Source organism: Sorex araneus, chromosome 2 (genome assembly GCF_027595985.1).
Source record: "Sorex araneus isolate mSorAra2 chromosome 2, mSorAra2.pri, whole genome shotgun sequence".
NCBI lineage: Eukaryota > Metazoa > Chordata > Mammalia > Eulipotyphla > Soricidae > Sorex > Sorex araneus.
Window position 1 is genome coordinate 355672407 of NC_073303.1, and position 16513 is coordinate 355688919.

A 16513-nucleotide genomic window follows, 5' to 3' on the forward strand; every position below is an offset into this window, starting at 1 on the left:
TTGGTTGGTAGCAGTATGTCTTTTGCATTTTGACAGGAAATCACAATATTAAAACAAAGTCATAGTAGAAGCATCCTTCCCTTGACTTTTTCACTTTTTCACTGCCATCAGTAGCAGATGTCTTTTTGAGTACTTCATTATTATGGGGCACCGTGCTGGGTAGGGCAGACTGGCGATTGGGGCATGGGGAAGTGATTGGTCTGTGGCATTCTTGGTTAAAATCCTGACTTCCAATATTGTTTTTTGAGTCCATACACATTCATAACTTGAGTTTGGATACTGTAATTGGCCACCTTCAGACAGCATATATTTAAAGAACATTTTAATTTTTAAGGTTTTTTATACTTGGGGATTTTGAGCTATAGCTGGCAGTGTTGGGGGGGTTAGCTCGCAGCAGTTTCCACATACCTGATTATGCACCCCAGCCCTGTAGGTCATCTCCCTTCCCCTCAAGGACTTTTTTGTTTAGGGGCCACAGCTCTCGGGGCTTAGGGTTTACTCCTGGCCTTCCACTCAGGGATCATGCCTCGCCGGGCTTGGGGACCAGAGTGGTGCTGGGAATGGAACTTGGGTTGGCGCATGCAAGGTGAGCACCTTCCCTGTTACTAGCTTTGTCTCCTCAAGGGCCTTAAAAACCAGAAAAGACTGAAGCGATTTCCTATGAGAGATCCATTAAGAGAAAGCTTGTGATCCTGGGGGCTGGACGCGAATGTGCATGCTGACATATGCTTTACTGCTGATGCATCCTAGCTTATTGCAGCCTTTAAAAAAGCTGTAATTTTAAAACTCTGTGCCTGTTTATAAGGTGGGGTAATAGTATTTACCTTAAAATGTTGTTGGGGGTGGATTGTACATTTGTATATCTAGCTGATTTTTCTGGCAGTTAAAGTGTGCTTGGTTTTAGTAATGTTCTTGTTTATGCCTGTAAATATATGTTGTATCCATGCACATCAGTCATTCCAGTGTAGTCTAGCCAGAGAGTGAATAATTGGCAATTATTTTTTTATAAAAATTTAAGATTATTACCAAAATGAATGCCCCTGGACAGGGTGCATGCTCTGCAGATGGGAAGTTCAGATTTGATTCGTGTCGGTATTTTTTTGGGTTTCCTCTTCTTTCCTCTTCCCACTTTCCCCTTCCTTCCTCAAGCAGGGCGAAGGCGTCACCACTGAGCCTCACCCCTAGCCCCTCTTGTTTTCTGCCTTTCTCATTTAAGGCTGTGAGAAGTCACTCTGGAAGTAGAGAAAATGGTCTTGATTCCCATAAATTGGAATTGTTGTAACTCCCTCTTTTATGTGAAGTTTTGTGAGGAAGTCTCCTGTGCTGCAGACCCAAACGTTAAAATCTTAATGCTTGCTCAGCATTTTTTTGCATGTCCCAAAAGCCATTTTATATTTTATGTATTGTGTTTGATAAAAAGATTTTTATGTCCCTTTTCCTTCTTTATTCACTGCATGTATCCTTCATGTTTTCTAGATACAAAATCTGTGAATCAAAAAATTGGTCTTGCCCTCTTTCCTTTTGTATTCCCTGTATTCATTTTCTGATTTCTCTGATCTTGTCACATCCCTCTGTTACCACTGTTATCAGTCCAGGGCTGTTGTATTTTTTTCCCCTTTCCTCCTTTCTTTTCTCCTTTTGGTGGTGGTTGGAGACAGTGCTCTAAGACTACTCCTGGCTTTGTAGTCTGGGTTGCTCATGGGGTGGTCATGAGTCCATGCGCTGTGTGTGTCTTGGGCTCTGCTCTCTGCCTTGCCTTTGAATTCATCCAGCATTTGCTTTGAGCTCACTTTCCACCCAGTTTCTAATATGCAATCAGACTGTGATCTGTTTGGAACAAAAATAAACTTAAACCCCTGTTTTATTATTATTTTGGGGACATCTCCTAGGCAGTGCCTAGAGGGCCAGGGGGTACATCTGGTGATCTTGGCTGGTGCTGTGTGGGGTTTCTCCGGCCAAGTTCAGGGAATGGAATCTGGGGCCTCTGCATTGCAGACATGTACCCCAGCTCTCTGAGCCTCTACCCAACTTCTTCCCCTATAAAATGGTGGGTTCCTGCTATTTTTTGTAGAAACCTCCTAGGTTTTCTTGGCTATGTTATAGTCCTCTTATTTTTATCCTTTAAAGCTTCCAACAGACTGGTCTTCTGTTGGACCTACCATGGCAGTACATTTATATTTCTTTGTGTGATTATTTGATAACCTCTACCTTGGACCTGTAAGTTCAATCAGGAAGAAACTTTCTCAATAGCTGACTCTCAGTACTCAATAAATATGTGTTAATTGCTTGAATGAGTCCAGGAGACTTTGGTTATAGAAAAGTCACTTGTTCTTGCAAGTGAAGAGAATATGATATAAAAAATGTCATTTCTAGAAATTTGATTTGTTATTAGTATTAGTTGCGTTAAGTGAATTAAAATTCAAAAGTCACTCATTTCACAGCATTGCAGACTATCTTCTAGCTATAGAATTTTTTTGTTTGTTTTGTTTTTGGGCCACTCCGGGCAGTACTCATGATTGATTCCTGGGTCTGTCTTTGTTCAGGAGTCATTTCTGGCAGGACTTGGGACTGTGGCATCAATCCTGTGTTGGTCAGGTGCAAGCAAGTCCCTTACCTGCTCTGCTGTCTCTCTGGCTCTGGAATTTTTTTTTAATAATTTAGTTTTGGGGCCATATCTGAGGAAGTATGGGGGTCACTCTTGAGTGCATAGGCAGACCATGTGGCGTTGGACATCAAACTGGAATCTCCCGTATATATGGCGTGCATGCTACCCCTTTGACCTATCTCTGTGCCTCACTGGGTCTTCAATTGTGGACAAAACCAGTTGTGATTAGCAGTGAATATTGGGGAACTACCAAAGTTGTTACAATAGCTCAAGCAATGGACTTGCTTGATAGATTGTACTTGAGCGAAGAAATGAAAAGATGTAAAGGATATTTGCACCACCAAATTATTGATAGTGCTTGGTAGCACAGTGAGGTTTTGTGATATGCCTTTAACTGTGGAAATGGTATCAGGCTCATTTGTCTAAAGAGGAAGGACACGACTTTTTTTCCTTTCAGAGGGGGCACAATCAAGAGCACTCCTGGCTCTGTGCTTAGGGGCCACGCCTGATAGTACTGAGGGAACCATGTGCAGTGCTGGGATCTGAGCCAGAGCATGGCGCAGCTGTATGCTAGGCAGGTATATTCTCCCTTGTACTAGATTTTCAGCCCAATAGAGGATAAGTTTTAATATTTTTTAAAAGTGTGCTTAGCAGTATATTTGAGATAGCCTAATTAGAATGTGAAGGAGGCAGTTCATCATTTAGGTTAAGAGATTGTTTGGAAGAGCCTTTTGGGCTAGAGAGAAGAATTTGGGAGCTAGGAATGACATCACCTAGAACTAAAAATAAGAGAAAAGAGAGCCTAGGATTGGGCCACAAAGAACTAAATTTAACAAGAGGAGAAGAATGAGTCAACAAAGGAGATATAATTAGCTTGAATCGGAGAAAGGAGGAAAAACTAGGGTAGTGTGAGGCTTTGAATAGAAATCCACAAAGAGGATTTTTTTTGGAAGAGGGGAATGGTTATTTGTTAGATAGTGCAGAGAGAGGTGAGAGGTAAGGACTAAACTAGGGGTAATGGATTTGGGGACAAGAGGTAATGGTGGCCGTGGAAAACTTCAGGTGGAATGATGGAAAAATAGACTGCTCTGGGTTGAGCCATGGGAGATGGAGAATCAAAGATACTGATCACAGACATTCTTAATTGACAGTAGAAGTTAAAGGAGGGAAGCAAAGAGGTGTGCTTGTTTTTGGTGCAACATTATTATTATTATTTTTTTTAATTCAGAGGAAATTTTATGTAAAAGAGTGTCAAGAGGGGCTGGAGTGATAGTACATCGGGTCAGGCATTTGCCTTGCACTTGGTCAACCTGGGTTTGGTATTTGGCATCCCATATGGTCCTCTGAGCCCTGCTAGGAGAGGTCCCTGAGTGCAGAGCCAGGAGTAAGACCTGAGCACCAGTGGGGATGGAGAGGGAGAGGGAGAGGGAAGAGGGGGGAGGGGAGAGGGGGAGAGAGTGGGAGAGGGAGAGAATAAGTATGAGAGGGGTCTCTTAAGCAGGACTCATAACAGTATCTTTTTGTTGTTCTAGGGTAACCCTTGGCAATGTAGGGTGATGCTGAGACTTTAGCTGAGTCCTTGACACATGCTGACCACATGCTCTGCCACTGAGTCATATCCCCCGGCCCCTGAAAGTATCTTGCAGAACAGAAGTTTTAAATTTTAATAAAGTCTGCTTATCAATTTTGTTATGGTTGTGGTTTTGGTGTCGAATCTAAAAACACATTTCTAATCTAAGGTCACCTATGTTTTTTTCTCATTTCAACTAGAAATTTCATAATCTTGCAGTTATATATCTATCTATGGTTTTGCTTTTTATACATTTGCATGTATGGCTCATTTTGAGTTAATTTTGTGAAAGCGATAAGATCTGTCTTCTTGGTTTTTTCCCCCCCATTGAGTGTTCATTTGTTTCAGAACTGTTTGTTGAGTTTGCTCTTTGATTGCTTTGACTCTTGTCAAAGGTCAGTTGGCTGTGTTTGTTTGGGCTGATTCTAGACCTTGTTTTGCTCCATTGATGTAGTTTAGTGATTACTGAAGTATTGAAGTTGGGGATGTAAGTTCTCTTTTAGCCTTTATATTGTGTTAAGTATTCTGAGTCTTTCTGTCTTCCGAATAAACTTTAGGATCAGCATGTCAGTATCTATAAAATAACTAGCTGATAGCTGATACTTTGGTTAGGAGTGCTTTGAACCCATGGGTCAAGATGGAAAGAACTGGCATCTCAACAGTGGTATTCGAATCTATAATAGCTCCCCATTTATTGTATAATCTAGCAGGCAAAATTGATCAGTGGCAATAGGTGCAGATAATGACTTGGAAGACTTGAGGGAGGCTTCTGGGATGTGGAGATTGTTTTGTATCTATATCATCATTGCATGCAAATGTTTGTTAAAAATTCAAGTTGCAGGGCTGGGGATATGGTGGGGTGGACATCACTGGGAGGGACTCCTTCAAAAACCAATCAATCAACAGCTGCTGGAGAGATAACATAGGGGAAGGTGCTTTCCTTTCACTGGCTGATCTACTTCCCTCCCTGGCACCATATATGTTCCCCAAGCACTCTCAGGAGTGATCCATGAGCACAGAGCCAGCTGTGGCCCCAAACAGAAACCAACAGAAAAAGAATTCCCCAAAGTTTGTTGTTACAGATTTTTAGTTGAGCAGGTAAGTGGGTAAAAAATTTAAATACGGGTTCCAGAGAGGTTGTACAACGGGAGGGCCCTTGCCCTGACAGCAGCTTAACTGGGTTCGATCCCTGGCATCCCATACAGTCCTCAGAGCACCACCAGGATTAAGCCTGAGTGCAAAGCCAAGAGTAACCTCTGAGCTTTGTCGGATGTGGTTCCCCACAAATAATCTCAGTACTGTGCTGGAGGTGTGGCATTAGCTGCTTGCTTGTGTGTTGTGTATGCGTGTGTGTGTTTATGTTTGTGTGTGTGTGGCAGGCACAGCAGCAGTGTTTCCAGGTCACCCAGCCCTGTACCTGTGACTGGGGCCGGGCGCCACTCTGGTGCAGTGCAGGAGATGAGTCCAGCCCTCCTTAACACAAAGCATATGCTTAGTTCTCCGAGCTCTTTGACTCCTGCTTGCTTATCCACAATTCTAAGGTTGTGATGTAGTACACATAGATTCAGGAATGCAAGCAATTAGAGTCCTCCATTTTACCGAGTATAGAGCAAGGTCTTGCCTAGAAGTAGCATGGAATGAGTTCTTGTGTCAGCTTGTGGTTTCAACGGAAAGATACCTGTGGCAACACTATGCTGGTGACAGCAAGTGATTTCAGTGGCAGTTGTTTTTCAGGAAGGACTGCACAGTTTCAGTTCATTCACTGGGTTTAGTATTGTAGTGGTATTAAAGGGGTATAATTAGTGGTACTTTTTACTAACATGGGATAGAATTGAAAGGTGTAAATTGTTGTTTCTTGTGTCGAGTACTGAAAGATTTTATATTACTACATCAGGATCCTAAGAAGAGGGTTGCCTGTAGTGGTTAGTATTAGTTAGGACCCCATTAATCATGATTCTTTCTTACAGTTCTAAGTTTCTAGGAAGTGGTTAACCACATTAACAATATACTGTGAAAAAGAAGACTTTCTTCTGTGGGTACCTTTAACTCCACCCCAGGATAACTTTTTTCCTTAATGCTGCTGATTCACGTCTTTAAAATGTCAGAGTCTCTTCTTTGTTCTGTGCATTCTCCCTGGATGAGCTGATACATTCAGCTACCACTTCTACTTCTGATGTGTTTATAAATATATATATATATATATTTTTTTTTTGTCACTGCCTGTGTCTTTAAGGTATTTTCTAGTCCAAATCAAAGTTAATTATTGCCCTTTTTACTCTTTTAGAATTCCACATCTGAATTGAGGTTACCTTGTACCCAGTTTTATATGCCAATAGCCATCTATGGAGTGGAGTGTTATATATTTGTCTTATAGGTTGACTTGATATACTATGTTCACAACTTCTGATTCTTGCTACTTTTGCCTAGTTTTTAAAATTTAGAACCAGGAACAAAAATTTGTAGATATTAGTGTTAAATTCCTCTCCTTTATATTGTTTTCTCTTCTTGTATTTGAGCCTTTGCGAAGGGCATTTATTTATATGTGCCTATATATATTTTTGTGATATCATGAAGGTGCTTGCTCTGCTGCTAATGAAAATTTTTTTCTGAGTTTGAGGGCACCATCCATTGGTGCTCAGAGACTGTCCCTGGCTCTGCTCAGGAGTGACCCCTTTGGTGCTCAGGGACTATATGTGGTGGCAGGGATTGAACCAGGGTCTGCCACATGTAAGAGAAGGAACCCTATCACCTGTTCTTCCTCTTCGGCCTCTTGGAATATTTCTTGACTTAAAAGTCTCATTTGTCTTATCTTGATTTTGACATTTCAGCTCTCCTTGGCTTGTTTCTATATAGTAAGATTTGTTATTTGGGGCGGTATTAAGGGCTTATTCAGGCTTTTTTCCTGACTCTGTGCTCAGGGATTACTCCTGATGTTCGGGGCATTGTATAATGCTGGGGATTGAACTGGGGTCAGCTGCGTGCAAAGCAAGCACCGTACCCCTGCATTATTGCTTTGGTACCCTAATAGATACTTTTCTTCAACTCTCTTCTTTTTAGCTTATTATGTCTTTGAATCTAAGATATGTCTTTCATAGACTACATATAGAAAATAATTTTGTTGTGTAGCGTCTCATATCTTTGCCTTTTAATTGGAGTGTTTAGGCTATTCACAATTTAGTGTAATTGTTAATGTGGTTATGTTTATGTTTGCCGTTTTTGTTAGTTTTCAGTATCTTTTTTTTTTTTCTTTTTGGGTCACATCCGCTGATGCTCAGCGGTTACTTTTGGCTCTGCACTCAGGAATTACTCCTGGTGGTGCATGGTGGACTATATTGGATGCTGAGAATTGAACCCGGGTTGACCACGCGCAAGGCAAGCGCCCTACCCACTGTGCTTTCTCTCCAGCTCTAGTTTTCAGTATCTTGTTTCAGTTATTGTATAGGGATCATGTGGTAGGATATTGAACCTGGTATAGCCCTCTAGCCCTCTGAACTATCTTCCTGGCCTCATTGTTGGATTTATTTATTTTTTAAAAATAATAGATTGAGGTACAGTTTGATAGTTTTAAATATTGGCTTTATTATTATACTACTGTTTTAGTTATCCCCTTCCCTTTCCAACTGTATTAGTTCTTGTCAAGCAGTTCTGCAACCAATGAAATTTTGTCTTTATTTGGGAAAGGTTTTTTTTGTTTCCCCTTCACCACCTCCTCTCCATGGCCCAAAGCCAGGACCTTGTTCAGGCAGTTCAGATAGTGTACTTCTGGTACCACACCTAGTACCTGCTTTTTTGCTTGTTTTTTTGGGCCGTAACTGCAAATGCCTAGAAGCTACTCATGGCTGGATGCTCAGAGGTTGCAGCTGGTGTTTAGGAGTGGTACTGGAGATCAAACCTGGGCCTCCTGCTTGCAAAGCAAGTGCTCCAACCTATTGAGCTCGCTCCTTGGTTCCCTGCCTTTATTTCAAAAGGATAATTTTGATGGCTACTCCTAACTCGGTGCTTGGGGGTTGCTTTCGGCACTGCTGAGGATCAAACCCAGGCCTCCTGCTTGCAAATATGTGCTTTAGCCTGTTGAGCTCCCTTCTTTGCCTGCCCCTTCCTTATTTCCTTACACACATCCTCTGTTCTTGCTTTGTTCTACTTGCTTCTTAAAATTTCCAGTTAAATCCAACATCTTCTCCCTTTGCCCTTGGATTTACATAACGTTCTTGCTTTGTTCTACTTGCTTCTTAAAATTTCCAGTTAAATCCAACTCCTTCTCCCTTTGCCCTTGGATTTACATAGCTGAGCTTGAATGGAGAAAAAGATTTCACATGTGCCATCTCACTTTAAGTTCATAACTTCAGCCCTTAAGATGAGCCTTTTTTTTTGGGGGGGGGCGGTCTGGAAATCATAATACACTCTACTAGTTTCTTCCCTTTCTCACACCTGGTCCTCTCTCAGTCTCATTCTCATGCCTCTCCCACCCCATCCACCCCTCCCACCATCATCCTCAACTTCCTAGAGACATTTGCATTCGAATGATAACTTCAGATAATTCTCTTTGTGTGTCACACTCATCATTTGGCCTTGCAAATTAGAATGATACCTTTTGTCTTGAGAACAAGTTTTTATTTTAACTACCGTTTTGCCTCTTTGAAATAAATTAGCTGGGAAAAGGGATTACAGGGATAGTTACATAATTTTTCATTCTTTTTAAACTTTAATATATTTAGGTGTGGAGATAGAAGATTAAACAATAAGTTACTGGGGCCAGAGAGATAATACAGGTGTAGGGCATTTGTCTTGCACATGGCTGACCCGGGTTCAATCCCTGGCATCCCATATGGTCTCCTGAGCACTGCCAGGAGTAATTCCTGAGTGCAGAGCCATGTGTGCCCCAAAACAAAAACAATAAGTTACTTAACTATAAAGTTAATTAAGTTATGTAACACATTATTAAGATTGGTCTCACCTGTCTCTGGGGTTTGGGGTTTGGGCCACACCCAGTGGTGCTCACGGGCTTACTCCTGGCTCTGTGCTCAGCAATCAACCCTGGTGGTACTTAGGGGACCATATATAGTACCAGCGATTGAACCCAGGTTGTCTGCACGCAAGACAAGGGTGCTACCTGCTGTACTCTCTCCAGACCCAAGGAGTTCTTAAATGAATGGATGGATGTTGGGTCCACATAAGTGTGAGAGGCTTATGAATACCAAGAATCAGTAAGTAAGGTTTTAGGGGAGATCAGAGGGTGATGAGCTATAAAAGCTGTACTGGATGAGGGTGCTTTGGCCCACTATTTCTCAGCATACACCCAGTTTCTGTGAATGAGTAGACAGATTCATATATAAATATATTTTCTATTTTTGGTGTGGTGCTAGAGCTTCACACGAACAAGAACAGCAAAGGGGGATACTGTTTAATAGGATCAATGCTACATGTTGTGTAGTAAGCACTGTACTGTAAGTTAGTCATGAAAATTACCCTTTCTTATAACTCGTAGCTCTCATTAGATAATTTTATGATTTTTTCTACTTGCTTCTGAGCACACTTTACATTATAGAACTTTACTTTTTCCCCATGACTAATTACATGCAGAAATAATCTTTCTGTACTAACATACGGTTTCCTCTGTGATTAAAAATTTTTATTTTTATTGCAGAGGTTTTTTTGGGTCAGATTTTATATTTCTACATTCTGCGACTTTGTAAATTTGTGTTTATTAGTTATAATAAAATTCCACTCTGTGGTAGTGAATTCTAGTAGAATTTACTGACTAAATTTGACCTTAGTTGTAGTTGGTATCTTAGGCGGGAAAAAAGCAGAGTTTAGAACTTCTTATTGAGAATGCTTTTCAGTCAGTAGACTTTTTCATTAGAGTGGCTTTTTGAAGATGTCATATATCTATTTTGGTATAAAAATCAAGAGATAGAGGCTTGATGATGCCCGTTCTTTCATTCACTTACTTCTCTTGCCAAAACAATTGCTATCACTCATCTCTTACCTTTGTTCTTTCATTCATTTTTCTGTTGTCTCTTTTGTGGAGAGGTGGGGGACACATCACGAAGAGGTCAGAGCCCATTTGTGGCAGGCCCTTGAACCCAGGACTCCTGTGTGCAAAGCCTGCGCTCCAGCCATAAGAGTTGTCTCCAGACTCCTGTGGTGTGGAGCTGGGAATTGAACCCAGATTGGAGTCCCAGGCCCATTATTTCTTAGTTTCCTTCCGGAGTTTCTGTCAATCCGTAGACAAACTAATAAAATAGCAATTACTGTTATTATTGAAGTTTTATGGTATTGAGTCTAACCCAGGGCCTCACCTGCACTGCTCTATGGCTAAATCACATCCCTGGCCCTGGCCCTGGCCCTTATAATTTTTTTTTTTTTTAAAGGTGGAAACAGTCTGGATTTATTTTATGCTTCTCACACACTTTACTCAAGACACAGTTTTGTGGCAATTAAAAAATTTAATGTTCTGGGGCTGGAGCGATAGCACAGTGGGTAGGGCATTTGCCTTGCACATGGCCGACACGGGTTCGATTCCCAGCATCCCATAAGGTCCCCTGAGCACCGCCAGGAGTAATTTCTGAGTGCAGAGCCAGGAGTGACCCCTGTGTATTGACGGGTGTGACCCAAAAAGCAAAACAAAATAAAAAAAAATTAATGTTCTATAGTTTGAAAAGATGTTACACCTTTTGCCTTTGAAAATTAGACTTTTGAAAATTTGTGTATTGTGGCTGCATTAATCTCAGTAGAATATATTTTTCAGATTTTTCAGCTTTAATAAAAATTTTATTCCAAAGCTTATAAATTTTCTGCAGAAGAATCAGCTCATTTTCCCTCGTCCTCCTCTTTCTCTTCCTCTTCCTGTCTTTTGGTGGTGCTGGGGATTGAACCCAGAGCCCTACACCTGCATAGCAAGTTCTCTACTGCTGAATTAAATCCCTGTCCACTGCTCTCATTTTTACCCAGTTAGAAAATGTTTAGTGTTTGAATATTAAACAACATTAAATACCTCAGTGTTGTTAGGTTAACTTTTACTCCCTCTGTTGGATTTTAGAGGTGTTACATTCCTTTGGACTGCTGGTAAAAATAACATGCTTATTTTTCCTTAACTCAAAAATTAGTAATGTTGTAATTATACTAATGGAGTAGGCTGTACATAAAGTTGTTTAATAAATATTTCTAGTTGCTATGAATATTTTACTTTCTATAAATGTGCTAAGGAAAAGAGTAGTTGTATTATTAGCAGCTGAGAACAGGGTCATCAAAAACAAAAAGCAAGTGTATAGAGAATATTCATGGTGGCAGGAAGCAAACTTGAGACTTAGTATACTAGCAGATCAATGGAAGGCTTTTTCCTAGTTGCTTTGTACGATATATTGAACTGTCAGGCAATGGCAGGAAGTTCCTCTGTGCTCCTGATTAGTATAGCATCTTATTCAATGTTCGTGGCTGTTCTGCATTGTTTTTTGTTTTTTTTTTTTAAATTGAGTACTGCAGGGAGGTGGAGAGGGAGGGAAGTGAAGAGGAAGCTTCAGGCTTTGGGTTTTAACTGTTTTATGTCTGAGGGCCAGCTCATGTCCAAGGACTGGCAGCTAATAACTACTGTGATACAACAGTGGTTTGCAGCTTTCACACCATTGGTGTGACAACTGGTTATTGGAGACCATTGATCTGTATAGGACATTACAAAATTGCTTTATAATGTCCTTTTGACACTGCAAAATTTTGTAACATTGCGTGTCTTGGGTGAAATATTTACTTGCCTTGGCACCCTGGCCCCTGCAAGGTTTTTTTTTTTCTCTCTGCTTTTTGAACCATCTGTGGTGGTGTATATGGACAACTCTCAGCTTGGCGCTTGGGGGTTTACTCCTGGCAATGCTCAGGGAACTACGCACTGCTGCGAATCGAACCTGAACATCCCTCAAACAACGCTTATGCTCCCACCACTGCTCTATTCTTGTGCTCTCCTGCCCTGCATCCAGCCCTGATTCCATTTACAGGTTAACGAAGTTTGCACTGAATAGGTCACAGCACTTGTGGTTAAAGATCATGTCTTGTTTCTCGATCGTTAAGTGGAGCAGTAGCACACTGAGTGTGAGAGGGACATTAATTTCTAAAGTTAACATTGGAGAAGGTGAAAAATGTGTGGAGGGTGTTTTCTCTAAATTTTGGGGTTTTGTTTTTGGGCCACACTTGGCGCTGCTCAGGGCTTACTCCTGGCTCTGCATTCAGGGATCATTCCTGGCAGGGCTTGGGGGATGACTGGCCACACGGGGTGCTGGAGGTCATACCCTGGTTGGCTGCATGGCAAGACAAACACCCTGCCTGCCATGCCATTGCTCTGGCTCTGCTCGTTTCCTTAAACTCCTTACGTCACATGTAGAAGAATGTACAAGGCTTTCTGGGTTCATGAAGTAGTTGACCTTGTCTTATAGCTGTTGTTAGCTTTTAATTATCACTACTACTAGGATTTAGGTGAAGATTTTATTTAAGAGAAGGGAGAAGAAAGGACAAAGGGCAGGAAGCTTACCATAATGGGTGGGGGCTCTAAAGTAGAATTTCCTGTTTAACATTTTTTGTTTTTTTTGTGTGTTTGGGCTACATCCGTGCTCAGAACTTACGCCTGACTCTGTACTCAGGGTTCATTCTTGGCAGTGCTTGCAGGACTGTGTTTGGTGCTGGGGATTTGAACTGGGGTTGGCTGCATGCAAGGGAAGTAGTGCCTTACCTACTCTCCTGTCTCCTGGCCCTTAAATTATTTTTATTTTCCTCCCTTCCCTTCCCTCTGCTACTGCTACTGTGATGTCCAGAGCTTGTAACACTAGTGTGGTGCTCTCATACATTCTGGTTGTAACGGTGCTTGCTGGTGTCACTCTCCCGGCTGCAGTGCTCACACATCTTCCCCTTGAGATACCCATCAGGTATTGCATGCCTTTTAGTTGCAAGCCACAGCTTGTGCGCACTGGCCATGAGCTGGAGATTGCAGACTTTCTGTCGCTGGGAGTCCAAGCACAGAGTCACTGGAATTGTGCCTAGCACATGTGAGTGGCGCTGGGAATCAAACTCAGGTGTCGCATGTTGGCAAGGAAGGTGCTTCTGGCCACTGAGCCACTCTGCAGACCCCTGAAACTTACGTGCATGATCAAACCTGTGTGGGAATTTGGAAGGGCAGATGAGGGAATAGCAAACTTAGTCTTTTTTTCTTTTTTTTTTTTTTTTTTTTTTGCTTTTTTCGGGTCACACCCAGCGATGCACAGGGGTCACTCCTGGCTCTGCACTCAGGAATCACCCCTGGCGCTGCTCAGGGGACCATATGGGATGCTGGGAATTGAACCCGGGTTGGCCGCGTGCAAGGCAAACGCCCTACCCGCTGAGCTATTGCTCCAGCCCCCAAACTTAGTCTTTTCTAAATGACCTTTTAGAGCAACTCACATTGAAAATGGCAGACAGGTTAGGTGCATAGAATCATTTTGCTTTCTCACTTGCCTAAAGCATGTAGTTGAAGTTCTGTTTGTCTGTTTAGGGGCTTGGGGCCACCCCTGGAGGTCTCCTGATTCTGTGTTCAGAGTGAATTTTGAAGGTGCTCAGGGACCATATGTTTTGCTGGGATCAAACCAGCATCAGCTCTACAAAAGGCAAGCACTTGAACCCCCAGTACTATAGCTCTGGCTCACAGTTGGAGCTTTTACTATCTATGCATGTATCATCTCTCCTTGGTTTGGGATTGGAGGGTGCTCTTGGCAGTGCTTGGTGTGTTGCCTGGGATTGAACCCAGGCCTCCTGCATGTAAACCAGCACCCTGAACTCTCTCCTGACTCTTTTCTTTTTTAAACATAGCTGCTCTCTCGATGTTGATTCACTTGCCCTGGTGCATCCTTTCTTTGATGATTTGAGTATAAATTCTAATCACATTGTTGACTAGAATAAATATTTGACAACTTGTTAATTTATATTAGAGTGAAAGTTTTGAGGGTCCTTCTCTTCCGCACTTAAAAATTTTTTTTTGCCTTTATCAAGATACATTTTTACTTAACTAGTAACTTTGAAGAATTCAAAGAGTGACATCATTTAGCTTAAGCAACTGTAAAATCTCCAGAATTTCTTCAACACTTATATAATAGAAAATCTTTGATTGTTGGCAGCTCCTGCAAATTCAGTAATGGAGAAGGAATATTGTGTCATCTATGTACCACAGTGTTTTGATAGTACTCAGTACATTAAATTCAATGATTGATGACAGGTACATAATATTTTACAAATGATATATAACTCATTTTTAAATTTAAAATTTTTTCTGGTTTTGGTCCAAACCTGGTGGTCCTTGGTACGATGCCATTGGATCTTGCGGTGCTGATGATTGAGCCTGGGCTCTGGAATGCAAAGTGTGCGCAGCAGCCCTTTCACCTACCTCCCTGGCCTGATAAATACTTTGTAAAGGCCTGTGTAACAGTCAGTTTTGCTGCTCACGTAGCACAGTAGACGTATTGATAAAGGATTTGTCACTTCTGTGCATTGACTTTGTGTGTTTCTGTGCAGGTTGCTTTCCTGCTGCCTCTTTGATATAGCTTCCTAGACTCTACTCCATGATTTAACTTGAAAGTCTGAAATGAAGATGGAGGAGGCCGTGGGAAAAGTGGAAGAACTCATTGAATCCGAGGTCCCACCAAAAGCATCTGAACAAGAGACAGTTAAGGAGGAAGATGGACCTGTCGAACTGGAGGCTCAGGTGCAGAAAGATGGTGTAGTGGATTCTTCGGTCCTTTCTTCAATGCCCTGCTTGCTAATGGAACTGAGGAGGGACTCCTCCGAGTCCCAGCTGGCGTCCACGGAGAGTGACAAGCCCACGGCTGGCCAGGTCTACGAGAGTGACTCCTCTAACCACTGCATGCTTTCCCCTTCCTCTAGCGGCCACTTGGCCGATTCGGATACATTGTCTTCTGCCGAAGAGAATGAGCCCTCCCAGGTGGAAACTACCGTAGAAGGAGACCCCTCTGGGGGGTCTGGCACCACGGTGGGGCGGAAGTCTCGGCGGTCCCGATCGGAGAGCGAAACATCCACTATGGCAGCCAAGAAGAACAGGCAATCCAGCGACAAGCAGAATGGGCGTGTCCCCAAGGTGAAAGGTCATCGGAGCCAGAAGCACAAGGAGCGTATCCGGCTACTGAGGCAGAAACGGGAGGCCGCCGCACGGAAGAAGTACAACCTGTTGCAGGACAGTAGTACCAGTGACAGTGACCTGACATGTGACTCAAGCACGAGCTCGTCAGATGATGAAGAAGAGGTTTCAGGGAGCAGCAAGACAATCACTGCAGAGATACCAGGTAGAGGATGTTTTTTAAACTGACTGTAGAGCACCCGATGGCATTTCCCGGCTCTCAGGCTCGGTTAGATGAGTGACACCTGAAACAATCCAGGAGGCCTGCAGCTCTGTAAATCTGAAGACTGCAGTGTATTCACAAGACACAGCTCATTAAAACACCCGTTCTGAGCTTTCCAGTGCATTTATGCACATTAGAGAAAAACAGAATCTGAATGGTTAATGATAGGGACAAGATTATTTTTAAGTAATGGAATTTCTCACAAGTCTCTTTCTCTGTAAAAGACAAAGATTACCTGAACTCCCATCATTGCCTTTTTAGCACTGCTTGGAAACACTACTCACTGTTTAGCATTATTACTAAGTACATTCTTCTCAGGAATAGGCACCTTGCTTTATTATATAGCCACTGCACTCGAGCTTATGGTGTCTGAAAGAATATGTTCTCTAATTTTTGTTAAAATTTTCTAATAACTGATTCTTCTTGAGTCTAGTTTTATGCTTCTACCCTCCACTCCCACCCCCTGGATTTGATGCATGATAAGCTCTGTTTATCCTAGTTGCACATTTTTCTATTCTGAGTTGTCACTTGGATTGAAAACAATATTTTTTGAAAAATTTCCCCCTTAATCTTCCTGGCTTTATACAAGTTTATTAGAAATCTGCTTGTTGAAGCTATCATTGGCATAAAAGGTCTGTCATTGCATTTGACATACCTGTTTCCTTCCTGTTGTCACATCTGGTACTGTGTGCTACTAAGGCAGTCTTGAGATTTTTGGTGGTGAATTTTCCTTGAAGAGACTGTTATTATTAGGAACATTCTGTGAACTTAGCAGCTATGCTAGACCACGGCAACACTGTTGCTGGCTGAGAGAGGGGGAAGTTTGGGTTCCCAAAGTTTTGTGGGTGACTCTTTTCCTGCTAATTTTCTGAAAGGTTTCTGTTTCTACACATGAAGACAGCATATTGCTGATATACAAAGAACATTTCAAGAAAAATCATATTGGTTAATTGAAGTTAAAGCTAACCAAACTTC

General features: G+C 42.0%; 1 protein-coding gene across 4 annotated transcripts in view; it reads left to right on the top strand.

Moving 5' to 3' along the window:
• ARK2N (arkadia (RNF111) N-terminal like PKA signaling regulator 2N) overlaps positions 1-16513 on the top strand; it is a 90130-nt gene that overhangs the window by 18559 nt on the left and 55058 nt on the right. For all 4 annotated transcript variants that reach the window (XM_055125346.1, XM_055125345.1, XM_004606100.2 and 1 more), the window contains exon 2: positions 14697-15481. In XM_055125346.1, coding sequence (XP_054981321.1) covers positions 14767-15481 — 715 coding nt within the window. In that variant the 5' untranslated portion in view covers positions 14697-14766. The remainder of the gene's footprint in view (positions 1-14696; positions 15482-16513) is intronic.